The 24,875-nt window shown below is 36.8% G+C and overlaps 1 protein-coding gene across 3 annotated transcripts in view; it reads right to left on the bottom strand.

Annotated features, from left to right (window-relative positions):
* Positions 1–24,875, bottom strand: part of CNTN5 (contactin 5) — a 1,320,702-nt gene that overhangs the window by 116,672 nt on the left and 1,179,155 nt on the right. For all 3 annotated transcript variants that reach the window (XM_023208001.2, XM_023208000.2, XM_023208002.1), the window contains one exon: positions 13,050–13,170. In XM_023208001.2, coding sequence (XP_023063769.1) covers positions 13,050–13,170 — 121 coding nt within the window. The remainder of the gene's footprint in view (positions 1–13,049; positions 13,171–24,875) is intronic.

Here is a 24,875-nt window from a genome sequence, read left to right as displayed (position 1 = left end):
ATTCATAAGATTCTAAAGCTAAATTTATGGATATACTCAATAATACAGAGTAGAGACCTATGTACTCATGACAGCCAATCTTTACATGTAATGTTCTATGAAGTCAGATTTTCCCCTTACATACTAAGCAATAATATTTATATATTTTAGTTTTGAAAAATGAAAGAGGAGAAACGTTTATTTAAAAGATTTTTAACAAAGAACAAGTTCTTGTTTTTTTTTTTTTTCTTGGCATTAACAAGCATCATCTGGTGTTCAGTTTTTTCCCCTACTCTTTCACCTCACTTGCTGTAACTCATTAGCGAGGTAATTGTCTTTGTAATTCCAAATTAAGGAGTACTTAGTGAAACGGAGACATTACCTTTGCCAGGTGTTTGGGAGGACAAAATTCAATCTGCAGTAAAAGTCAGCAAAAGTTTCTTCTAATTAACGCTAGTCCTTCCTCTGTTCAATCTGCACAGATTTTTGTATTGTTCAATGAAGAAGCATTCTGAGACCAGACTACATCGTATGTGGTGTTATACCAAATCAAGAAAATAAGAATTTAGTATTTTGGAACACAGACTTAAATAAAATGCGATTGGGGAATAGAGACTAGAGTGAACTTACCAATTTTACTTTTGTCTTCTTAGGAGATGTGACCAGTCACTGGGCTGACTTTCAGCATAACTTCTACTTGGAACTTGAGTTCTTTCTTTCTTTTTTTTTTTTGAGATGGAGTCTCGCTCTGTCACCCAGGCTGGAGTGCGGTGGCATGATCTCGGCTCCCTGCAAGCTCTGCCTCCTGGGTTCATACCATTCTCCTGCCTCAGCCTCCTGAGTAACTGGGACTACAGGTGTCTGCCACCACACCTGGCTAATTTTTGGTGTTTTTAGTACAGACCGGGTTTCACTGTGTTAGCCAGCATGATCTAGATCTCCTGACCTCATGATCCACCCACCTTGGCCTCCCAAAGTGTTGGGATTATAGGGGTGAGCCACTCTTACCAGCCGAGTTCTTTCTTGGTTACCACATTTGGGTTGTCAAAAACAGGCCATACGAAGTGTATGTTCCCTAAAAGACTGTATATTCCAGGCTTTACCGTTGTAGGAGATCGATCAGGGAGGTGAGAGAAACTATAGAGAAAGGAGCAGGCCTTCTAAAAGGTCAGAACGCTCTGCATAGCTTTGGGGGAGAATAGCTGAAGGCAATGCAGGCAATCAGAGGAAAGGCAGCTACAGTCAGGGAACTTATATGAGCATGTCAGCTAGTGGAGACTGAAACACACAAAGCCAGAATATTGGCTATGGTATTAAAGCCACCTAAAATGAAAAGCGAGAAAAACCCAAATCATTTTCTTTGCGGAGAGCCTGGTCATGTGAAGCAGGGATGCTCCAATAGTAAAGAACAAAGTCACTCAGGAAAAATAATCCCTTTTATATGCCCCCGACATAAAAAGGGGAAACATTGGGCAAATCCATGTAAGTCCAAATTTGATAAAAATGGCAACCCCGTAAGCAATCAGGCAGGAAACTTCATGAGGGGCCGGCCACCATACCCTGTTCCAAACTAGGGCAATGCTAGTGGCTTTCCTCGGTCAGATGGAAGGCCCACAGTCCTCTCTTTCAGAGCAGTCACCTCTGGGAGCGCAGGACTGGACTTACTCTGCCCCAATGAATGAACGCTTAAAGAAGGAGTAGGTACAAGGAAGTGTGGGGCAATTTATGTTAAACAGGCTTGTTTACTTATGTTGACCAGGAACTGATCTTTGATCATCTATGACTGTGATGTTCCCTGAATGGGGAGCAATAAATGTTAGTTACCTACAGGTTGTATGAGTTTTTGGCATTGTGCCTGCACTGAATAAAAGCAAGCAGCTCCAGCTTCTCAGGGCTGCTTTCTGGACACCAGAGTCAGGCAATCACCTAGCTGCTCTTACACTGCATACCTGTGTCTGAGTACTCATTTCATTCGTAGGCCAGAGTCTGTGGGACAGCCCCAGCAAGTGGTGCCCCATGTGAGGAATGCTGCAATGGATCATGATGGAACCCTCAAAAATGAAAGTGAAGTGACTGTGCAGTAAGTAATTGGTACCCACTGGGGATTTCCAAGTTCGAGGGCATTCATCATGGGACAACAGTATATAAAAGTATTGAAACAGCTGCTTAAAGCTAGTGGAGTCTCAGTCTCTGAAGCCCAATTAAGGGACCTAATGCAAACTGTTGTTTTCTATAACCTATGGTTCCCAGAAGAAGGCATACTAGACCTAGAGCTCTGGGAACAAGTGGGAAGAAATCTTAAAAGACATCATGTACAAAGGCAATGGGTCCCAGTAATATCTTTAACATTATGGGTCTTAGTTAGGGTTGCTTTGGCCCCGCTCTGCACAGAAGAGCTTAAAAGGGAGGGGAGGAAGAACCATCATCTACCTTACCACCTCCTCCTCCTCCTCCTTCAGCATACTCCTCGCCCTCTGCCTCAGGGTCAGAGAACAGCTACCTTCAACTCTTCTCCCCTGAAGCTATGCAGAGCCTTCTAACTTTTCAGAAGACCTGCTCCTTTCCCTATAGTTTCTCTATCACTCTGACTGATCTCCTACATCACATGACAGTAAATTACTACTCAGTATTCAAAAGGCATGCCAAAGCAGTCTAGGTGACAGTCACAGGAAACAGAATGCATTCAGAAAAAACAAAAATACCTGATTTTAGATGTGTCTGTACAAAGTATATGAATAAATGGGATGATTTTTCCAAACAATTCAAACAAATGAACAGATACAATGTACTTCCAATATTTTGCCTAATATTGATGAGTTTAAGACCATCTTTTTTAACACTAAAGGCCATTTTGTTTTGTTTTCATGGTATAATTTACAGATAAGTAGGCAAAAACAACAAATATCAAAGGGTTGAAGAATTTTAGCAATGGGAATGGTCAGGGACATTTTCAAGCATGTGGGAGTTTTGTTTTTGGCTCAGAATTGGGGCAATTGCAAAAAAAATTAAAAATCAGAGAATAAGAAGAGATTATGCAGAAAGAAGTCTATCAGTGCTCAATTTTCTTGGTGGCATTTTGTCCGGAAGTCCTTCCTTTTTTTTTTTTTTTTCATAAGTTCTGGAATACATGTGCAGAACATGCAGGTTTGTTTTGTTACATAGGTATACACATGCCATGGTGGTTTGCTGCACCCATCAACCTGTCATCTATATTAGATATTTTTCCTAATGCTATCCCTCCTCTACCCCCCCGCCACCCCTCTGGCAGGCCCCAGTGTGTGATGTTCCCCTCCCTGTGTCCATGTGCTCTCATTATTCAACTCCCACTTATGAGTGAGAACATGTGGTGTTTGGTTTTCTGTTCCTGTGTTAGTTTGCTGAGAATAGTGGTTTCCAGCTTCATCCATGTCCCTGCAAAGGACATGAACTCATCCTTTTTTATGGCTGTATAGTATTCCATGGTGTATATATATGTGCCACATTTTATCAAGTCTATCATTGATGGGTATTTGGGTTGGTTCCAAGTTTTTGCTATTGTGAATAGTGCTGCAATAAACATACGTGTGCATGTGTCTTTATAGTAGAATGATTTATAATCCTTTGGGTATATACTCAGTAGTGGGATTGCTGGGTCAAATGGTACTTCTGGTTCTAGATCCTTGAGGAATCGCCACACTGTCTTCTACAATGGTTGAACTAATTTACACTCCCACCAACAATGTAAAAGCGTTCCTATTTCTCCATATCCTCTCCAGCATCTTTTGTTTCCTGACTTTTTAATGATCACCATTCTAACTGATGAGATATTATGTCATAGTGGTTTTGATTTGCATTTCTTTATTGACTGGTGATGATGAGCTTTTTTTCATGTTTGTTGGCTGCATAAATGTCTTCTTTTGAGAAGTGTCCACATCCTTCACCTACTTTTTGATGGGGTTGTTTTTTTTCTTGTAAATTTCTTTAAGTTTCTTGTAGATTCTGGTATTAGCCCTTTGTCAGATGGATAGATTGCAAAAATTTTCTCCCATTCTGTAGACTGCCTGTTCACTCTGATGATCGTTTCTTTTGCTTTGCGGAAGCTCTGTAGTTTAATTAGATCCCATCTGGGCGTGGGCCAAGACTTTTTGACTAAAACACCAAAAGCAATGGCAACAAAGTTCTTCCTTTCTAGCAAAACCCACAGCACCTAGATAAGAAGTCCCACAAGATGTTCTGAGAAAGCAGTCAGTAGCATTTACTATTTTGGATGCATGGCAAGATATGGGCCGTCAGAGGAAATTCAGACTTTTCAGTAAGGTTTGTGGTCATTTAGGCCAAGGTGTAACATAGAAAGTCATTACTAATACTATTGTCTCATGGTCATGTGGTCAAAGATTAGGTACTTTTAGAGGATTTGTGAGTGAGACCAGTCCTTTGAGATGGTAATGAAAAAGTGCTGTATTTGCAAGGTAATGTGGACTATCTTCATTCTTTCTTGGGCTAGCAAATGAGGACAGATCCTTAAGTTTCAGTGAGTATACCATCTTGATAGCAATTCTCTGACTCCTAGGCAAAGTTTGTCACTCCATTCTCTTGTTTCTTAGAGTACTCCTTTCTTTCTTCCTCCCCTTTACCCTACTCTTTCTCTAACTCCTTGTCCTTTTTTTCTTTCCTTCCACAAACATGTATGAATATTTTTCAGAAACTCTAATGTATTGGAAACTAATTGGTTCTAGGGGATATCATGATAAATGAAATTGAAACAGTCTGGCAATTGACAGTGGAAGGCAGTATAGTAATTTAAAATGCTGGTCTGCCTGGAGTCTACTCACTATCCTTCTACTTGTGACATTCAAACGAGTTCTTAAACCTCGCTGTGACTTCGTTTCCTTATCTACAAAATGGAAATAAAAATAGTACCTCTTTTATATTGTTTTTATATGATATGCTAAAGTGAAATAATTATTATAATATGGAGCCTTTAGTGCAGTGCCTGACATATAGGAAGAACCTGATAAATGTTAGCTATGTTTATTATTAGTAATGGAGCTGATGGTCAGAGAGCAAAATGTGCTGCTCATACATGGGTAACAGCACATCTCACATTATGCTGCAAAAAGATGTTTCTCTCCCTAACATAAAGTTGTTCATGTTTAGCTAGATCATAGCACGATGCCTGCCATGTACTATGTGCTCTATAAATGTTTGATGAGTAAGTATTGAATGAATGAAGGGATAACAAGGTGAATGTTAAATGACTTACACAAAGTTTCACAACTAGTAAGAGCTTGTGGGGATGTGACCCAGTCTGTCTGACTTAAAAGCCAAGGATTTTCTTAAGATTCTGCACTACCTTTCACACATAATTGCTTGCATCTCTCCACCTACCATAATTTGGTTATTACACGCATCATTCCTCTGAACTTGCCCTTGCCAAGGCCATCATTTACTTCCAAGTTTCTTAATTCACTGGTATGTATTGACTCGTATTTTACTTGGTTTTGACACTGTTGTCCATTTTCTCCTTCCTCTATTTGTCTTGTCTCTTTGAACCTATGATTTATATTTACCTGGGTTTTCGCATAGTAGCTCTTGGTCTCTGATAGCAACTTCACATCTACTTTGCAAATTCCTCCTCCTCTTCAATGTTAATGTTTCCCAGCATTCCATTCTAACATTTTCCCCTTGCTATTCTTCACAGACTCTTAGTTTTGTTTTTTGTTTTTTGTTTTTTTTTTTTGAGACAGTCTCACTCTGTTCCCAGGCTGGAATGTAGTGATGCAATCTTGGCTCACTGCAACCTCCCCCTCCTGGGTTCAAGAGATTCTAGTGCCTCAGCCTACTGAGTAGCTGAAACTACAGGTGCGCACCACCATGCCCAGATAATTTTTGTATTTTTAGTAAAGACGAGGCTTCCCCATGTTGGCCAGGCTGGTCTTGAACTCCTGACCTCAAGTGATCTGCCAACCTTGTCTTCCAAAATGCTGGGAATACAGGTGTGAACCACTGTGCCTGGCCTTCACAGACTCTTGAATTTAATTCACACCTGACTTTAAAATGCGAATAGTACTCAAATCTAGATGTCAAGGCCAATGTTTCTCTCCTGAGCTGCACAGCTACACAACTATTTGCTTACTGGATACTTCTCTCTAGAGAACCCTTCTCCCTAGAGGAATTGTTATTCCTTTACTAGCAATCCACTTCTCCCCACATCTTCCTGATTATATAAACATGGTCAGGAATGTGATTCCATGATCATTCTCTATTAGGGGGACCACAAAATTTATCATCTAAACCCGGACAATTTTGAGGGTAAAGAGGCCTCATTAATAACTACTTTGGCACCCTAAGTATAACTTGGAGCTCTGTTAGTCTAACTACAGTATACAGTGTTCCTCTGATGGGCCACTCAATTAAACATTACAATTGGCAATCTTCTTTGCCTTCTCGTTCTCATTTTTCATAACCAGTGGACTGTCAAGTTGTGTAGATCCTGTCTCCTTCCTATCTTTTGAATATATACACACCCCTTCCTGTCTCTATTATTGCCTTTTATAAGACTTTTCTTATTTCTTGTCAAGATTACTGTTACTGTCTCATCTGCTTTATTAGCAAGCCACTAGTCACAGTGTCCTCTAAAACACTCGACATTTTCCTGAATGGTCTTTTTAAAGAGACATCTTATCCTGTCCCTTTCCTGCTATGATCCTTTGATGGATATGCATCACTTGTAGCATAAGAGTTAAACTCCTTCCCATAGCATCAGAAAGCATTTGTTCCAAACCTGTCCCACCATGTCTCCCTCTTGCACTCTAGAACTGTCCTGGCATGTAGTAAGCACTCACTGAACAGTGAATGAAATTGGATTTTAAAATATAAGCCCAGACACCAAGAATTTATCTCCACAAACTTACACAAATGTGAAGTGACTATATTTTTATATTAGGATGCATGTGTAAGAAACATAGGTTAAGTCTGTGGGACAAATTATAGTGAAATACAATTTCATCTTATAATTTATAAATCCAAATATGTATTATATAAAACTCAGTTGATTAGAACTTTTCTCACATTTGAAGAGTGAAGTCAGAATATTTGTTTCAAAATGGCAAAATACGGCCATCAAGAAACCTGAGAATGTCTCAGTCAGCTGACGGAAGTATCAAAAGAGTCTGGCTTTTGGCAGGCATTCAGTATTTAGGGGAATAAAATACAAGAGATTTAGTTTGTATTGGTTGGTTGTCTGTGTACAATGACAATTCACCTATTTGCTCATTTTATATTTGCAGATATATATGTACATGCATGCAAACTGCTTTAATCATTTTGGCCAGTCAGATCACTTCAGGTAACTATTATTTCAATGAGCCGAACTAAAGCTGGTGCAGAAAATCTGAACACCTGACTGACAAAAAATGTTACTTTTTTGTCAGTTGTTGAAGAGTTCTACAGGTTAGCAAGCCACCATATGAAAAGCATAAGAGAAAAGAAACTAAACTGCTTTTCAATGTCTAAAAGAAATTTTATAAGTGTCAATCACACTAATTAGAGAAAGTCTAAGATAGAAAAGTGATTGGTATAAGCTACTTAAATAATCCCATCCAATAGTAGCGATAATAGTGATTGAATATTCCTACAATAGTGCAGAATATTCCAATAAGAGATAACGTGAATGAAATTAGCTTTTCTTTAAGAGGAAGGACATTTTATAGCTGTGTTTTACAGTTTTCAAAAATATTGAAAAATAATTTTGTTAGCTGAGTACATTTAATTCTCTATTATTTGCAAATGTATTTACTATTAATATTAACTAGGATTAAAAATTATACTGAAAACATTTGTCATTGTCTTTTTGACTCCAAATACCAGCATATTAGCAAAACAAGCTTTGCTTTTCCTAACTACTGGATTTTGTCCTTTTCACTGGAGACTCTTTTGAGTCCAAATCATTACTCAACCATCCGAAGGCTTATGCAATCTCCAAGCACAACAAGCTCTTACATATTAGATCAATGGTGGAAAAGGAAAACTATGCAACCTCTATGCTCCAAAGATGTTTGTGTTGAATATTTGTGTATTTTAACGCTTGGAGACATTCAGAAGTGGCCATATGCTAAAAATAGACATTTACATCAATTTAGAATCTACATGGATCACAAAGGTAGTGCAGTGAGAAATGTGAAGATAGAGCACATTAATACTGCTTCAACTCTCAAGTAAACTAACAATATATTAGAAACATGCTCAAGGTTTTCACTGAGCTTTATTTTCCCATTGAATTTGGGACAGTGACAGTACTTGCATCTTTTCCAAGGGTATAGGCAGAAAACTCTCAAACTTTTCTCTCTTGCTAGTGAGAATCACCAAAGATTTGCGCTTAGACAGAATTTAGAGATACTTTATCAAAGGTGCCTAAAGTAGTTTCTATCCAGGTAAAAACTGGTTTCTTCAGGTTACTTTCAACCATTTGAAACAAACAAACCAATCATACTTTACAACTAGCTAAAAGGTAAGTTAGTTTTGATGTTGGCTGGAATTAAATTATATAGTTTGGTAGCATTGTCTATCTTATGATGATAGAAGGCTTTGGCTGGAATTAAAATAGAAACATAAATTAGTGATTACATCAACACAGTCAACAAAATCTTTCAAAATATGGCTCATGGAGTAAAACAAAGATGTGTGTGTGTGTGTGTGTGTGTAAAAAGCTAATAAACTGCTGATGTAGGCTCTTATATCTAATTTTATAGATGAAAGAACTTTACTTTGTTGTGATTTGCCCCCTCTGTTTGCTAACATGCTTTTGTTTCTGTAGATGAATAATATAATTTGTTAGGGCTAGCTTCCTGGGTGTGTGAGCTGTGCAGTTCAAGATCTGCAGAATTCCAAGTTCGGGGCCCAATGCTTAGATTAATGCTTTTCTGTCACTGTCTTGAAATTATTAATAATTTTCAACAAGGGGTCCTGTGTTTCCATTTGGCATTGTTCTTCATAGATTACATATCCAGCCTCATAGCTCTGCTTATGTTTTATCCTAATCTCTCACTATTTCCTCTGTGAGACTGAGAATGTACCCAGGTGAACTTCCGTGGTACATCTCACCCTAATTCCAAAGGCGCCTCACACTGGAGGACTAGTGGATGTAGAGCTGGCTGAGGGCTGAGACCTCAGCTTCCTCACCTCTCCACTCGGAGTGCCGACTTCAGTGCCTGACACAGAGCAGGTGCTGATTGAATAGGTGGGTGAACAAACGAATAACAAATTATAAGCAAATACCAGTAGACTTATTTTATTGACAACACGGTCAAAATTTTAATGATTTTAGTTTTGCAGTGAAAAGTGGCTGAGTTGGGAGAGAGTAAAGTTAGATATTCAAGGAAATAAATAATTATTGGAAATAATAAATGGAACTGAATTGATTGCGCAGATGAAGAAAGTTCAATTGAAAGCCAGGTTGAAATCTGCTAGGAATAAGAAGTGATAGGGTGGGGTTCAAGGTGGATGGTTAAAAGCAGTTAGATGTCTCCCAACAAGTGACATCTTAAGGTTAATTCATTCATTTCAAATTCAACTATTAACAAAGACACTTTGGATTCATCTTGTAAATTGTAATTCAGGAAATGAAAATTATTCAAGTTTGAGGAAAGGCTGTGTATTCAGAAGGACTCAAGAGATTATTGATTATTCTTTGACTATTCCCAGAGTTCCTTGACCTACTGTTTTGCATTAAGAAGCAGAGTAAAACGAATAGAGAAGTTGTATGAGAAAGTGAACTTTTATCACTTCTTCTGCCTCCGGGCAGAATAGAAAGATCATGCTGTCATTCCTAGTTACCCTAGCTTAGATAAGCACATCTTATTCTTCAAACAGTTTTCTACTCTTATAATTACCTTGGAAAACATATTTCTAACATTAATTTCTGAAAAATAAAATAACAAAAAAATATTCCTTTCTCCAGTCTTTTACTTTGTGTTTGATCACTTCTGATACTGTCTGGGAATACTGTTTCTTAACGACTTGTATATCCTCCTCAGTGAGATTCTCTCTTACATATCTACCTCCCTTTCCCTGATAGCATGATCGAGTTCTACTCATCTTTAAAAAGGTTCCCTACAGCAGTGTTTAGTCTTGCTTTCTCCATGGTTATAGCACACTTAAGTGACTAAAATGGTGCACAGATGTCCAGGTGTGGCTTTAATTTCCTTTTATATTTCAGCAAAATAATTTTTTTGAACATAATCATTCTGTTATGGTTTTCCAGATTATGCCTGGTGCTGTGATAATGCTGGTTCACTGAATATTAAATTTGGGAGAGCAAGTGACTTTATACTTCAGCTAACTATTTATGAAAAAAGCAATCTTTGGAGAAAGGTGATCATGGTGGAATAGAGGTGAAAAATAGCACTGGCGTTCACAAGCAAAATGAGGCAAAAGTGCAAACAAGCAGTTGAGGAAAAAATAGTCCGTAAAGTAGTGAATGGGGAGAGTATCAGGAAACATTACTACTCAGAAACACTCAGATTCTAAACAGGCAATGATGAGGCCATGTGGCTACACACCTGTGTTCCAATTTAGTGTTCATGTGGGGCAAGGTTGAAGAATTGCAGGATTTGGTAAAATGTACAAAAGAATTTTATAGACTATCTCTCATGGGAAGGAAGACAATAAAAAAGTTGCTCCCATCCATCAAAGAGACCATATTTTTTTTCCCCTTAAATTTCCACTCAAATAGAATAATAAGAACATAATCCTTGCTACCCAAGCATGTTCCTTGTGATGAAGACATTGAGCAAAGTGAACTGCTCAGCCAATCTACTTTTAGTATTCTACTAAAAGATGAATGGGGAAATTGTTTTTACTATCCCCATCTTTCTGTGACACATATTTGAATAACTGTGCTTTAAGTATTCTGCTGCCAGAATTGTAGCCATCATCAGAAAAGCTCCATCTAGAATGCTCAGCTTCGGTCCTGTGGCATATACTATTAGAATACCAGGAGTTTACAGACCAACAAATGGAGGAGTGTGAGAAGGGAGACTGGCAGAGTAAAACTATTTTGAATTTTATTTTGCAAGCCAACATTAAAAACAGCAATATTCAAACATCAAAGCTTGTTGAATTACCAGGAGCTGTAAACTTACACACATTTTTTAAAAGAGAACCAGAACTCTTAGTTCAGTGTTTAAATCTGTCTAAGACTCACCAGGAAGAAACGGCAAGATATTTTTACTCATTTTAGAAAAGTAATGCAAATATATAATGGAAAAGCGGTGACGTGATCAAACTCACTTCAAGTGAAAGCTTAAGCTGAATGTCACATGAATATCCAGACAAAAGGAACCTGTTTGAAATTGCTATTGGGTATAATCCCAAAATTTATGCATTTTATCATCTCTTAGGCATAAAGCCAAAGGCTAAAAGAGCAGTACATGAAAGCTGAACTTGAATTATATTCTAAACCCTGTTGAATTTAATTTTACTTACAAAGCAGATTGTTAGTTTGCCACTTAAATTTGCCTCCTATAGTCCAGTAAAAATACCTGGTTTCTTATCAGTCTCTAAATTGTGATATTCACTTGGAAAGCTCCAATTTTAAGAGCCTCATTCTAAATTACTAGGCAAGTGCACACAATAAATATACATAATCTAAAACAGATCATAGCAAGAGGAGAAAGCAATTTTCTATGAATTTGACTGAGTGTAGGGTTTGCAGTTCCGTGAGCCTTGTAACTTCAGAAGGCACAAAGAGAACTTTTTAGCTAAACGGAATAGAATGTATTGAAAGGATGAATACTTTTAAAAAGTAAGGAACACAGATATACATTCTAGATATACATTTGAAGAAAAGATCAAGTAGCCTTCTGAACAGAAACACACAAAACATGAACAAACTACCAATCACCCAGATAACACACTTTTTTAAAAACATTTTACTTGAACCAATGATGAATGCACTACCAAAATCCATATACATTTGGTGATATATATAACTAAAACATAGAGATGATGAAGCTCACTCTATGCCTTATGTTAATTGTTTAAGATTTTTAATATTTAAATTGTAAGAGTTCAGATGAATAAAAGACCAGTTAATCTAAAATATAATTTCTTGCTATAGATATAATTTTTTTTTATAAGTACAGACCATACAAGGGATCTAAGCATGCAGTACTCATACTACTCAAGATATAATTGTGTAAGATGAAAAATGAAGAGGCACCTGGTGGGATTCTGGTAATGTTCTAGTTTTTGAATGATAGTTATATGGTGTGTTTACTTTGTCATTGTTCATCAAGTTATACATCTGTATGTTTATGATTGGTGAAAATGTAGAAATATTGTACTTCAAAAAAAACTAAAAGAAAACAAAAGAAGGAAGGAGGAAAGGAAAGAAAGAGGGACGGAAGAAAGAAGGAAAGAAGGAAGGAAATGCATGCTATGATCTCTATTTCCCATACTGTGGAATACTGTGCTAAAGGAAAGGGGTGCTCTAGTCATTTGCTTAAGATGTAGCTTCCTAGGATTGCAGAGTTTGGTGTCCTGTTTGATAATTGGAAACCATTTAACTGTCATTTCTGCACAGAGAGGTTGTATGTTGACATTTTCAGACTTAAAAAAAAATCCTTGTCACTTAACCATTGCAAATGTCACCATCTTATACATGCAGTTTTTCTGTATTTGGAAGTCCAACTAAGAAGTAGTGGAAGAAAAAAATGCCTGGGGCTTCCACTAGCTTTTCATTTGAAAAACATATATACACACAAACAAATTTTATCTCTGTAGTCCAAGTGACTTAGTAGCTCAACTGTTTAGATTATCTCCTTGGCATTAGGTTAGTTAAACACTTAGTGACAACTTACTACTAAAGGTATTTTGGACTCTGAAGTGAGTTCGGTGGTTTTCGTCTGTTACTAAGGAGCAGTTTTCCATGTAATTTTTTCAAAGGCAAAAGGTTAAGCAAAAATAACATATATTGTAAAATTGAAAGTAAAATGCACAGTACTGATGTGCTCAAAGTCCATGCATTTAAATTCCTTTGTATGATAATTTATGGTGATCATGTCTTCAGACTGCACTATTAGCATACTCACCCCTAACAAGAAGTTCTGCCTCATCTGACACACTGTCTGCTGTGGTCTGTACCCTGCAGCCATATCTCCCAGCATGCATCAGAAGGATGTTCCTGATCATTAAATCTGCAGAGGATGCTTGCTGAAAGAGGGATGAAGTGCCAGTTTAAAATGTTGCACATCTGCCTAGTTGAAGGTGGTTTAAGGGGGAACTTTGCATATTCAGTAAAAGGACCCATTTTTGGCCTTATAGTTTATCTAACAACAATTCAGAAATCAAACATGCCCTTTTATAAGGAACACATAGAAGTTTTGTTTTTAACAATTGCTAATAAAGGGGTTGAACATTTAATATTGCATATAATGATTTAGCAGCTAAGATATTTAAAAATATTTAAGTATGTACAAACTCATATCTTTAAAAGTACAGGAGAAATAATCACTGAGCAGAAATGTTGCTTTGCTATTCAGAGACAGGTGTATTTTGTGGCAAGAAAATAGTATTGAAAGGAACAGCAACTAATGGGAAATGAATTATGAAAAGATAGCCATCAAAATATTATCTCATGTGACTTTATTGAATGGCTCTTTTCCTAAGAACATGGTAGGCAACAGAATGAGTACGTGCTCAGTTGAAAGACTGCTGGTCCCAAAGCCATGTGTCTTTATTTAACAAAGACGTATTCCCCCCATAACCACTACCATCAGGGAGCAGGGTCAGCCTGAATCTTTGTTAATCAGTGCAGTTACAGAACACAAAGGAAGCTCCAATTACCTGATTCTTGTTGGGGGCAAGACGATTAGAACATAGTTAAAGAAAAACCTGCAGTTAGGGAGATGAATGAGTACCGGGGAGGATATCTTTGAGGTGTTTTAGTTCATGGGATAGGTAATGTTCCTATACTTTAAAATGGCTGGTACAAACCTTCCATTACTTAATGTTGTCTTTAATTTACTCTATTGGAAAGAAAGATTTCCTTTATCGTGATCATGTAAAGATCTGGTTGATCCTTACAATAAATTAGGAGGTTTTTATTTTTCAGATAATGACATAGCAAAACTCCAATATTCCCTTCAGTTTCCATTTTGCAATCTAATGACGATTGGAATAAGATAAGATGCATGCTGCTTGAAATGACATCATCAAAGAACTCAAAAATTTTCTCTCACAATAATAGAGCACATGAAATACTATGTAATGAAAATCATACAGAGGCATCCAAGATTACAGACCTTTAAAAAGTGATGTTTGTTCTCAGTAGGCAATATCCAGATAATTATTTAAGAATTCAGTTGTTCGCCTTTATTTTGAGACAGACCAATGGGTTTTATGAAAATCGTAAAAACTAGACAAATTTCCAGATATCTTTTGAATTTTCTTTTCTTCTTAGCATTCATAGAAAGGGTGCACAGTCATTGTAAACTTTTTATCACTCAAATCATAAATATTTATTTCAGTGAATCACTACACTATATACTATGTTTTAGATCATTTCCTTCTGCTATTTAATTTCTGTTTTGTTTTGCTTTTTGCCTTCCTGTTATAGCCTGAACTGCTGAGGGTACTGAAGTTTTCTCTCATGAAATAATTGTTAAGACATGGTCTGGTTTAGACATTTACAAGGAAATGCTTCATAGCGAGAATGCATTAAAATGTCATAAGAATTATTTCAAGGAATGTGGTATTTGTCCAGTAAATGTCCTACACTGCAAATTTCTTTGGGATACATTGCTACTTTTAAATCCTAACTGAATTCATTTTCACTTCTTCACTAGACTAAGTGCTTACTTCTCTCAAATCAGAAAAAGCAACTTTAAAACCTTTGATTTTTTTTAATTGAGAAATAAAAGCAAACTCTAAATGTTAATAAACCACAATTTAGTTTTAAATCAATATAATTTAATACTGTAGTAATAAGCTTTTTAATATTTGCCACTGTGCGTAAGATGGGCCCACTTTAGCTTCTTTCTCTCTGGATATTTTAGGTCTTTTAATGGGGTATACAATTAATCAGTGATTGCTGTGAACACCATGGGCCCAGAATAGGTCCTATGTCTAAAGGTAAATCTAAGGTGAGGCCTCAGAAAATCAGGGAGGATTTGATTTTTTTTTTTTTTTTTTTTTCCCTAGAAATAGTACTGTTGGAAAGATAATGCCTTCTGTTGTTGATGTTGTTGTGTTGAATTTTTTTTTTTTTTGCTTGCTTGTTTTTTTAATATCACAAATCATACTGGTGGCAGTTTAACAGCAGAAAAGTACTGATTATAAATGATTTTTCAGGCTCACATTTTTGAAAAATGTCATAAAATCACATTCCTGTAATTAATAACGGATAGTCTCATTTTCCAGACTTTTTTTCTTCCCAATTTATTTATTTATTTATTTATTTATTTATATCCTGGACAAAATTTCTCAAACCTCTTTCTTTCCATGGAATTACAGTGAAAAAAAGTTTAATGGAATAAAGAAGAGATGTCATTAAAATCACATAAATGTCCAAGGAATTCAGGAGAGCGAGATACAGATTATCTTTTCTATGTTGTCCTTTACTTGGTTCTTGCAATTAATAGTGTGCAGTGCTCTAGAAACTGGCCAAATCTCCATGACCATCTATCAGAAGCAAAAAATCTACAGCCTGTGGCATATCTATCAATATCAAGACCATTTGAGGAGTTAAAATCATCTCATTTTGGGCCCAATTCTTCTCTTTTAGATTATATCTGCATCATATTTTTAACATCCTAAACAGGAAAGATTAAAAGTTAAAATGAATGGGACTGTGAACACTAAACCTAAATTACCCTTTCAGTAGATTTACTGATCTTTCAAGAGAAGTAATGAGAGGAATTCATGTGGGAGCCCATTATACTAAATCTCAGCTCACAGTATGCAGTTCCTGAGACAGAACCTCCACAATTTAGTGCACTTCTAATGAAATGCTTACTTAAAGCAGATGCTTGCTTTCTTAAACTTAAACCTCATTTTCACTTTTTATCTCTTAGGAATTACTCTCTCTTTTCTTGCTTTCTCTGACACGTACTTTATTTTCTGTCATTTTTTTGTTCTGCTTCATTGACCTTATGAACAAATGATGCTACTTGTTGCTTCGAATGAATTTTGAGACAACCAGTGCTTAACACAGTGCTCCAAAACCTTGCATAGTACCTGCCACGTAGTGGGAGCTTAACACATATTTGTTGAATGAATAAATAAATGAAGGCTTTTTAAGAAACAGAATGTATGTTCACTCTCTGTGAGAGCAGCAACATGGCATAGTTTCATTAGAGCAACTGCTAGATTACTGTGACATTTATTAGTGACTGAAATAAAACAGGGAAATGCCGTCTTTCCACCCAAGTCCAATTCTTAGTTCTCATTTTGACTAAGTGTCCTGCTCATCCAACATAAGACTGCCGATTATATTCCTAAATAATGAAAGCTAATTTAGCATTGCTGTTCAAAGTGTCTACTGGCTCTTGTTGACTTGAGAATATAGTCCAAACTTATTTTGACATAGCTCTTTAGAGCATGATTCTATCTCCTGCAACTTAATCCTGTCATTCTCCAACACCAACCTCACACTTACCTAGACATAGGCATACTTCCCATAGCCTGTTTGCATAGGTTTTTTTGTTCTGTTGCAGGTGCTCTTTCTTTTTTCTTTTCCTGGAAAGATTCTTTTAGACACAGCTTAGAGGTTTTTCTGGACTCTCTCTCCCTAGGCTTCCTTAGCTTCGCCTGTTTATGCTCCAGTGTCACTTTGCTCGTGTCTCTGAACTAGCACTTGCCATTTGTGAATATCTCCCCGAAGGTCCACGCTGGGCATTCCCAGAGCCGAGCTAGCACTAGTGCAGCCAAAGATCGTTAAGCGAGCTGATGAATGCATGAAGGCTTGCTTCCTTTCCTGTGTGTGGCTGACAATACCTCTGGCCCTCCTGCCCCTTTTCCTCTCTAGTAAGTTAGGAAAATAGAAAAAGACTATGGAGAAAGACAGTGGAAAAAACGCCTCAAGAGTATATATGAGTTCTAGTATGACAGAATTGTGTGAATCCCTGCTCCACCACTTCTTAGATATTCACCTTGGGAAAATTACTCTATTGCTCAGAGCTTCTCTGAGAGTTTCAGTGTGATAATGTGAGTAAAGCCCATAGCAGTGTGTCTGGCATATAGTAAGTGTCTGATAAAATTTCTCTGTTGAAGGGCACTATAATTGCACTCTTAGCCAAGAGGAAGGTTTTTAAATTGGTATGAACTCCCTTAGCAAACTGGGTATCAATATTTTCCATAGCTAGAGTAAGCTTTTTGATAAATACCTAGCTTTATTTTAGATATAAATATTCCTCACGTTCTTTCTCTCTTACTGTAGAAAAGCATTAAACTCAGAAAATGAAGACCTCAATTCCAGCCTTGGTTTAGCAACTTGCTGGCCCTGGGACTCTGGTTAAGTCACCTTATTGGGATAATAACACCTTCACTGTCTCTCTCATAACATACTGGTGTTTGGGAGTGGGGAGGAATCAAAGGAAACAATGTACATACATGAACTAGTAGGAAGTGCTTCAAAAGCATAAATACTCTTAAAGTATTTTTTCCCAAAGGTAGTCGCAGAATGCTGCAAGCACAGTGAGCAGCTGAGAATGTATGGGGAAGAAACCAATTGATCAAGAAGGTAATTTAATGTGGTGTTCTTGTAAATAGTGAACTTGTGCTGAATAACCTACTCAGAAGGCTGCTGGGTATGGCAGCTTCTGTTCTTTCATTTAGGATTTATTTAACTTTCTCAAGGGGTTCATCACAAGGCATCTCTAGCATCCCTAGCCCCCAACAAACCTATCCATCAACCATTCTTTTCTGTAAGGCAAAGTAATATGGCATATCAAATCTGTAAGATTTAGTTTTCTAAATCTTATCTGGCATAAAAAACTGGGTATCAGCCATGAAACAGAGATTTTTATATAGGTTTAATGTCTATTGACATAAAACCTTAGAGGTAAAAGATTTTCCCAGTAACAGTATTTCTTTTTCTATATATATATATTAATTGAGATGGAGTCTTGCTCTGTCGCCCAGGCTGAAGTGCAGTGGCGCAATCTCGGCTCACTGCAAGCTCTGCCTCCTAGGTTCACTCCATTCTCCTACCTCAGCCTCCCAAGTGGCTGGGACTACAGGTGCCTGCCACTACGCCCGACTTTTTTGTGTGTGTATGTGTGTGTTTTTAGTAGAGACAGAGTTTCACGGTGTTAGCCAGTATGGTCTCGATCTCCCGACCTTGTGATCCACCCGCCTCGACCTCCCAAAGTGCTGGGATTACAGGCATGAGCTACCGCACCTGGCTGATAATTTGTTTAAAGTACCCTAGTATGATAAGGAAATAATACACAGACATTCCTTTTCTTTTTATAGTTTTTCCTTTACTACTCATAGAATAGGGTTTAAAGATGATACTGGTTTTAATATTGTTTTTAGAAAATAGATGGTATTTACCTTATGTGCTTAAATAATTGAACATGTTGTCAGAAGTAAAACTATTAATCATTACTAGTGAAGAAAATAGTCAAAATAACATTTGACAAAATAATATTTGACAAATTAGATCGCATAACACACATATATTATGTGCATTACAATGAAGTATTAAACATAGCCAACATAGTGAAGACTCAAAATGAGTAAATGAGGCTCTAACATCCCAAGATTGGGATCTTGATATTTAATTTTCAATCCATATTCTAATAATTTAAGTCCTAAGAAACATGCAGAAACAGTTCTACTTGTTGAGATAGATTAAAGAGGAGAAACAATTGTTTTCCCTAGTGGCAAGGTAAATGGTAAGTTCTTTATCTGACATTAACACAAGTGAGTAATGCAAAAGGGCTGGTAGCATTTCTGTATTAATCTAGTGCTTCCAAGGTAAAAAGAGGGCTGAAATAGATAAGGTCACATAATTTATCAATCTCATGTTTTCCTGTGCTGACTTGTAGTTCCATTCAATCTGTTGGCAAAAGTCTGTGTTACCTGTCTATGAGACTGTTTAACTCATCTCCCTTTATTGTGTATTCAGTATATTACTAATTACAAAAGGTATTCATTTCTGCTGTGCTAAGATATGTGGATGCAGGCATAGAATCTGCACTCAAGGAGTCTCCTGTCTAATCCAGCTTCAACAGAAGAAACACTGGCAGGGAGTGTGGACCAGCTTTCCTCATACCTGCATCTGAGCTTTGAAGAGATGTGGGGAGAGATGGATCTGTTATTTGATAGCATGATACTCAGGCTGAGTCCAGAGAAAAGTATGTTCTGTTTTTGTGTGCCTTGTATAGTTTTAGTAATCATTGTATGAGCACTGACTCCTAAAGTTGTATTTTTAATAGTAGCTTTTAAATGAGGTCTTTATATCCTCTTTGTGATCACCTCTCTGTCTCTCATGCTTATCCATCTGCTATGCCACTGCTAAGTTAATCCTTTAAAACTGATTTTATTCACAACCTCAAAAATCATCACTGGTTCCCTATTGCCTACAAGATGATCCACCTTCTTAATCTTGCATATGAAACTAGACTCAACCTATCATGTCTTTCACTATGGTGGAAAATGTAGTCTCTGAACCTTCAACTAGTTCCCCAGTGATCCACCAAAATCTACAAATTATATCTCATATGTTAAGACCTTGTTCAAGTCTTATCTCTTTCAGAAAGGTTTCACAGACCACGAGGACTGGCTACGTAATCCGTGGGCCCCTGTACATAAGAAAATGCAGGATTCTTTATTTAAGAATTAAGACTTAAAAACGGTAACAGTCAAGCACCATACCAAGTATGAGACCCTTCTCAATATGGAGCCCAATGGGTTACATGCCCATGAGGTCCGTCCTGCTCACCACTCCAATACACATTGATATTATCTATGGTCTTCTGAAACATTAGCCCATTCTAGGAAACATTGCTCGTTGAGACAGATATCGAGGAGCTGGCATGCATCTCTTTGTAAATTATAAAACATTTATCCTTTCCCACTTTAATGTTTATACTTTCTCTTTTGTGCTTTATTGACTTGAAGTCTTTTTCTCAGTGTATGCTGATATGTAAATACAGAAATAGAATACATCTTCTTAAGGTGTGTGTTAGAAACTACAGTGATATATGTTATATTTTATAATGAATGTTTGGTGTAAGCTTATCCAGGCATTGGTATATTTATGTGTTATTTTCTCCAAATATTCTTTCTACTTTTTTCTTGGACCTCCAATGCAAACACAAAGCTCACTGACGCATATCATTAGATTCAGCCTGTTCACTTTATACTGGTTTGTTAATGACAAAGGAAAGAGGACAGTATCGCAGTTGAAAGAATGGAAGTGGGGACTCCTCTAAACTTTACAGTCCTGGGGCTAGAAGGGACCATGTTGGGACTCTCAACCTCACTTTTAAATTGGCAGTTTTGTAAGTATGATGGCAAACCTGTTTAAGAGAATTCTAGGCAGGAGTAGTATTTAAACTCACATCATTAAAGTTATGAGAAATTCCTCTCTAGTGTTTGTATGATGGATCAACTTTCTCTTGGAATCGCCTCAGTAATGACATCTTCTAAGCTGAATAACACCTGGTCCATAGGTTGGCTCAATGAGGCAGTGCTGGTAGGTAAGAAGATTTTAGCAATCGTGACAGACAATGAACATTTTTGCTTGCAGTGAATTATCCCACTGTCTAGTAATAGAATAATCTTACTATCTTTCACTAGGTCAATGCTCCATAAAATACTCTCATTGAAGTTACACGAAGGTGATAGAACTAGTCAGAAAAAAAAATTTACATTTATGCATTAGCTTGTGCTCTGTAAATAGCTAGTAATGACATGACCACCAGGAAAGGTCTAGAATTGTAACATTCTACAGTAGCTATACATTTTATGGACGCATATAGCACATGCACAATTATGTAATTATTTAACAAGGACTTGGTAGAATATCATTTTGCCTAGACAGAAAATCACAAATATGTGACACCTTTGCAACTATGTTCTTCTTGATCATACCAAGCGTGGCTTTACTGTGACCCAACCAGTGACTTTTATGCCCAACCACGGTGACTGGCATAAAAGTCACTGTGTTAAAAGGAGCTGGCATAAAATATACTATCATTTTGTATCATACTTGATCTACACATGCTACAAGATAAAGAGAGAAGATAAATTATGGCTTTCAGAAACTGATAACACAATGTTAGAGGTAACAACCAACTATAATGTGATGTGTTTTGTTAACATAGGTAATAGTACAAAAAGCCACTGCAGAAAAAAAAAATGATTTTAGTGTGGAAAGATAAATAAATTATGTAGCCTAACCAATGTCCATAGCAGTTGAGAAAACGGGGCTGAAGAGTTTAGGTAACTTGTCTATGGGCAAGCTAAATGTGGAGGCAGGAGTAAAACTTTGGGCATCTGATTTTTGATCAGGTATTCCTTCTATTCTACTGTGCCATCTGGGAAACCACTCCTTGTTTTGCTTGAACCTATAGATAATTTCATTCACTAGCCCTACTTAATTCAAATTTTGCAAGTGTAGTAATACAAAATGGCTTCATTGAGTAGTAATGGCCATAAAACTATTATCAGAAATTATTTCAATGAACCACAGGATTATTTGAAAAACTCATGCTTTTATGACTGCTTTTCATCAACTGCATCTAGGCATAAAATGCTGTATAGCCCTATGAAATACCAGTATCACCTTTCCAATAACACCCAAGACCCATTTAATTCATTTGCTCATGCCATCATTTACTTTTATTGTGACACTTATGTAGTATTAAGAACATTTTCAATATATGACCCACAACTGACGTGTCCTCAGTTAGTCATGTGTAATTTATAGTAACACAGCTTTAGTGGAAAAAGAATTGGCCAAATTTTACTTCCTAAGTGCATAATTCAGATGAATTGATATTTTACTGATAAATTGATTTTTCTAATTTAGAGATTGTTTTGTCATATTTCCAATTCATCTTTTAAGGTTAATATTATTCTGTTACACTGGCTTCCAGGATAAATTACATTTTATTCTGTTGCTATTTTTACATTGCAGAATAGTCAGTGTCTTCACACAAATTTGGTCTCTTCCTGGCTGTGTGGAAGAATACTCAGATACCTACCTGTAGGTTTTCTAACTCCTCCTTGAAATAAGCAGAGCCCAGCCACAGAGAATATGAGTAGCTCCATCTCACTCATCAGTTAAAATTAGTATTGACCTGGTATTGTGAAAAATCCAAAGTCTTGGGATTGTAGTAGACCGCTCTGTGTTTCATTGAGTTTTGTATGGAACTCTAAGAATTAGCATGGAATGACGCCAGTTTGTTTATGTACCTCCTTTGTGGTTGGTTCTCATAGATAAAAGCAATTTATTTTTCACCTTCGATCTCTGGTCTCATAGGGGAGGGAGACTGATGCTGATGCTAAGTCTCATAAAACTAGAAGAGCTCTACCTGTTTATTCTATTTCCATTTCTTTCCTCCTCTCATTGATTAATGACCAATTTGCATATTATTTTTCCTATTATTCCTTCCAGGGCATTGATCTGCCCCTGCCCTATAAAATCCACAACCTCTCTCTAGAGTACAATACCTTCCAATAATTGGATTCGAACGTCAATGTTCCATATGAATTACATTTAATATCTCCAGCTTCTCTTCATTTCTGCTTGCTGATACTTGTTCTTTCCTAATACTTACTCTTTCTCCTTTCCAGCATTGTGACTAAGCATTGCACTATGGTATATTTAAAATTTATCTCAAGAACCAATGGTGAGATGTACTCTGTTTTATTATGGCTGAACATGACACTATTGCATAATGAATCATTCACAGTCTGTTTTACACTGCATTGGTTGTTGCGTTTTATGGTAACACTACTTGTATGCAGTGTTGTACAAAGAATCTGTTAGGCCTAGGATTTAACTACTTGTTCACTGTGGTAGATTAAGAATGTCCACATATGTTTTGCCATTTGACTTACTGGGAGGTATACTCTAATTTCCTACTCCTTGAATCTAGACTAGCCTTGGTAACTTTTTATGCCAACGCCACGTGGCAAAAGTACGTACTGAAAATCCTGTGCCTGGATCATAAGAAGGCTTATAATGTCTTTCTAAGCCCATGGGACATCTATTCTGGGGAATGTAAGAAAAATTGTACTACATTCAGGCTGTCATGTTGTGAAAAAGGCCAAGCTAGCTAGATAGGAGATTACATAGACTTGGCAGAAGCAACATGGAGAAGGTATGGGGAATCTATCCAATATCCGGAACTGAGACTCCTGGCTTATAGCCCCCACGCCCGGCCATCTCCAGCCCTTTGGCTACCCCAGCTGAAGGCTCAAGCCATCCTTGCAGTTATCTGACTGATTTACTTGTCCACAAAATGGAGAGCAGAGTAAAATGGTTGTAGTTTTATACCACTAGGTTTTGGAGTACTTGTACAGCAGAGAATAACCATAAAATAATATGGTACCTATAAGTGGGGTACTGCTGTTAACTAAAGCTAAAACACTTGACAGTGGCTTTGGGGTTAGGTGTGCAAAGGTTGGAAGGGTCATGACACTACTAGTGAAAGCTGGAAGGGCCTCAGGGAGACTGTTGATTGGGGACTGAAGGACAGTGAGGACATTGGTATTCATGGTTCAAGAAATGGTGACCTTCCAATGTAGTGTTAGAAAGTTTGGCAACATTATCACCTGTCATGTGGGCAACACATTATTCATCATGGATGAACTTTGGGTTTGTGTAAGGAGATTTTCAGGAAGAATACTGATGGTGCCAAGTGGTTTAACTGTGTGTTTAGGGAGATGAATTGCATAGAGAGAATTACTCATTTTTCAAGCAGAATTGTAGCAGTGGAAAGAAGGCCTAGCATGACTAGCTCCATTTTGCCCTAATGCCCCTACCCTACAGGGATATATTTTAGGCTAACTGCTTGTCCCATGGAAATACACAGTTTGCTATGGAATAAGCATATTGACAGACATTTTAAAAGAAAGAAATGAACAAAAATGGTACAAGAACTTTTATACCTTTTTTTTTTTTTTTTACAAAACTTATTATTAATGAAATAATTATTTTTTATCAGCATTTCTAAAGAGTATTCTCCAGTAAATTAATATCTGGATCTTTCAAATATTTTCTCAGTTTAAGTTTATGAGATACATATTTGTCATCTTTATTGGCAATACTAGTCAATATTTTAATAAGCATAGTTTTCAACAAGTAGCTGTATTATTTCAACTATGTGCTTTATGACCAAATACTGAGTATTTTGCCAAGCTTACTTTGAAAGTTCCTAATGCTTAGAAACAAGTTTCTGAATGAAAAAATACCTCACTGCAAAAGAAGAAAATTTGGGTGATAGCATCCATTTTAACACTCTTTCACAATCAGGAAGATTCTCATCAACTTCAAAAATACTTAGAATTGAGGGAATTCAAACACATCAATGTCAGAAAAAGCTAACTATTCAAAGCAATGCTTACATTGTAGACTACAACAACCGTCTTCCAATGAACATTCAAATAGAAGAATAGTTCAGTTTAAAAAAAGGTCAATTTGAATAAATGTGTCAATCAAAATCAACTATGAAAAGTTCAAGGTCAGGACGCTCAGTCAAATTCAACTGACATTTTGAAAGTGAGTCAAGACACAGCCACAGAAAACTCATTTTAAATAACAAGTCTTAGCTAAGCATTGAATTTTATGAAGGAGGATTCGCCACTTATTGAATGTTCATAAATCAAAGTTGACTCAGATTGATATTGAAAAATCATCGAAACCATATTCTACTACTTCTCATTGTTCTCTAACTGTA

The sequence above is a fragment of the Piliocolobus tephrosceles genome, chromosome 13 (assembly GCF_002776525.5).
Source record: "Piliocolobus tephrosceles isolate RC106 chromosome 13, ASM277652v3, whole genome shotgun sequence".
In the NCBI taxonomy this organism is placed as follows: domain Eukaryota; kingdom Metazoa; phylum Chordata; class Mammalia; order Primates; family Cercopithecidae; genus Piliocolobus; species Piliocolobus tephrosceles.
The sequence above is the reverse complement of the archived record's forward strand: the minus strand, read 5'-3'. Positions and strand labels throughout refer to the sequence as shown.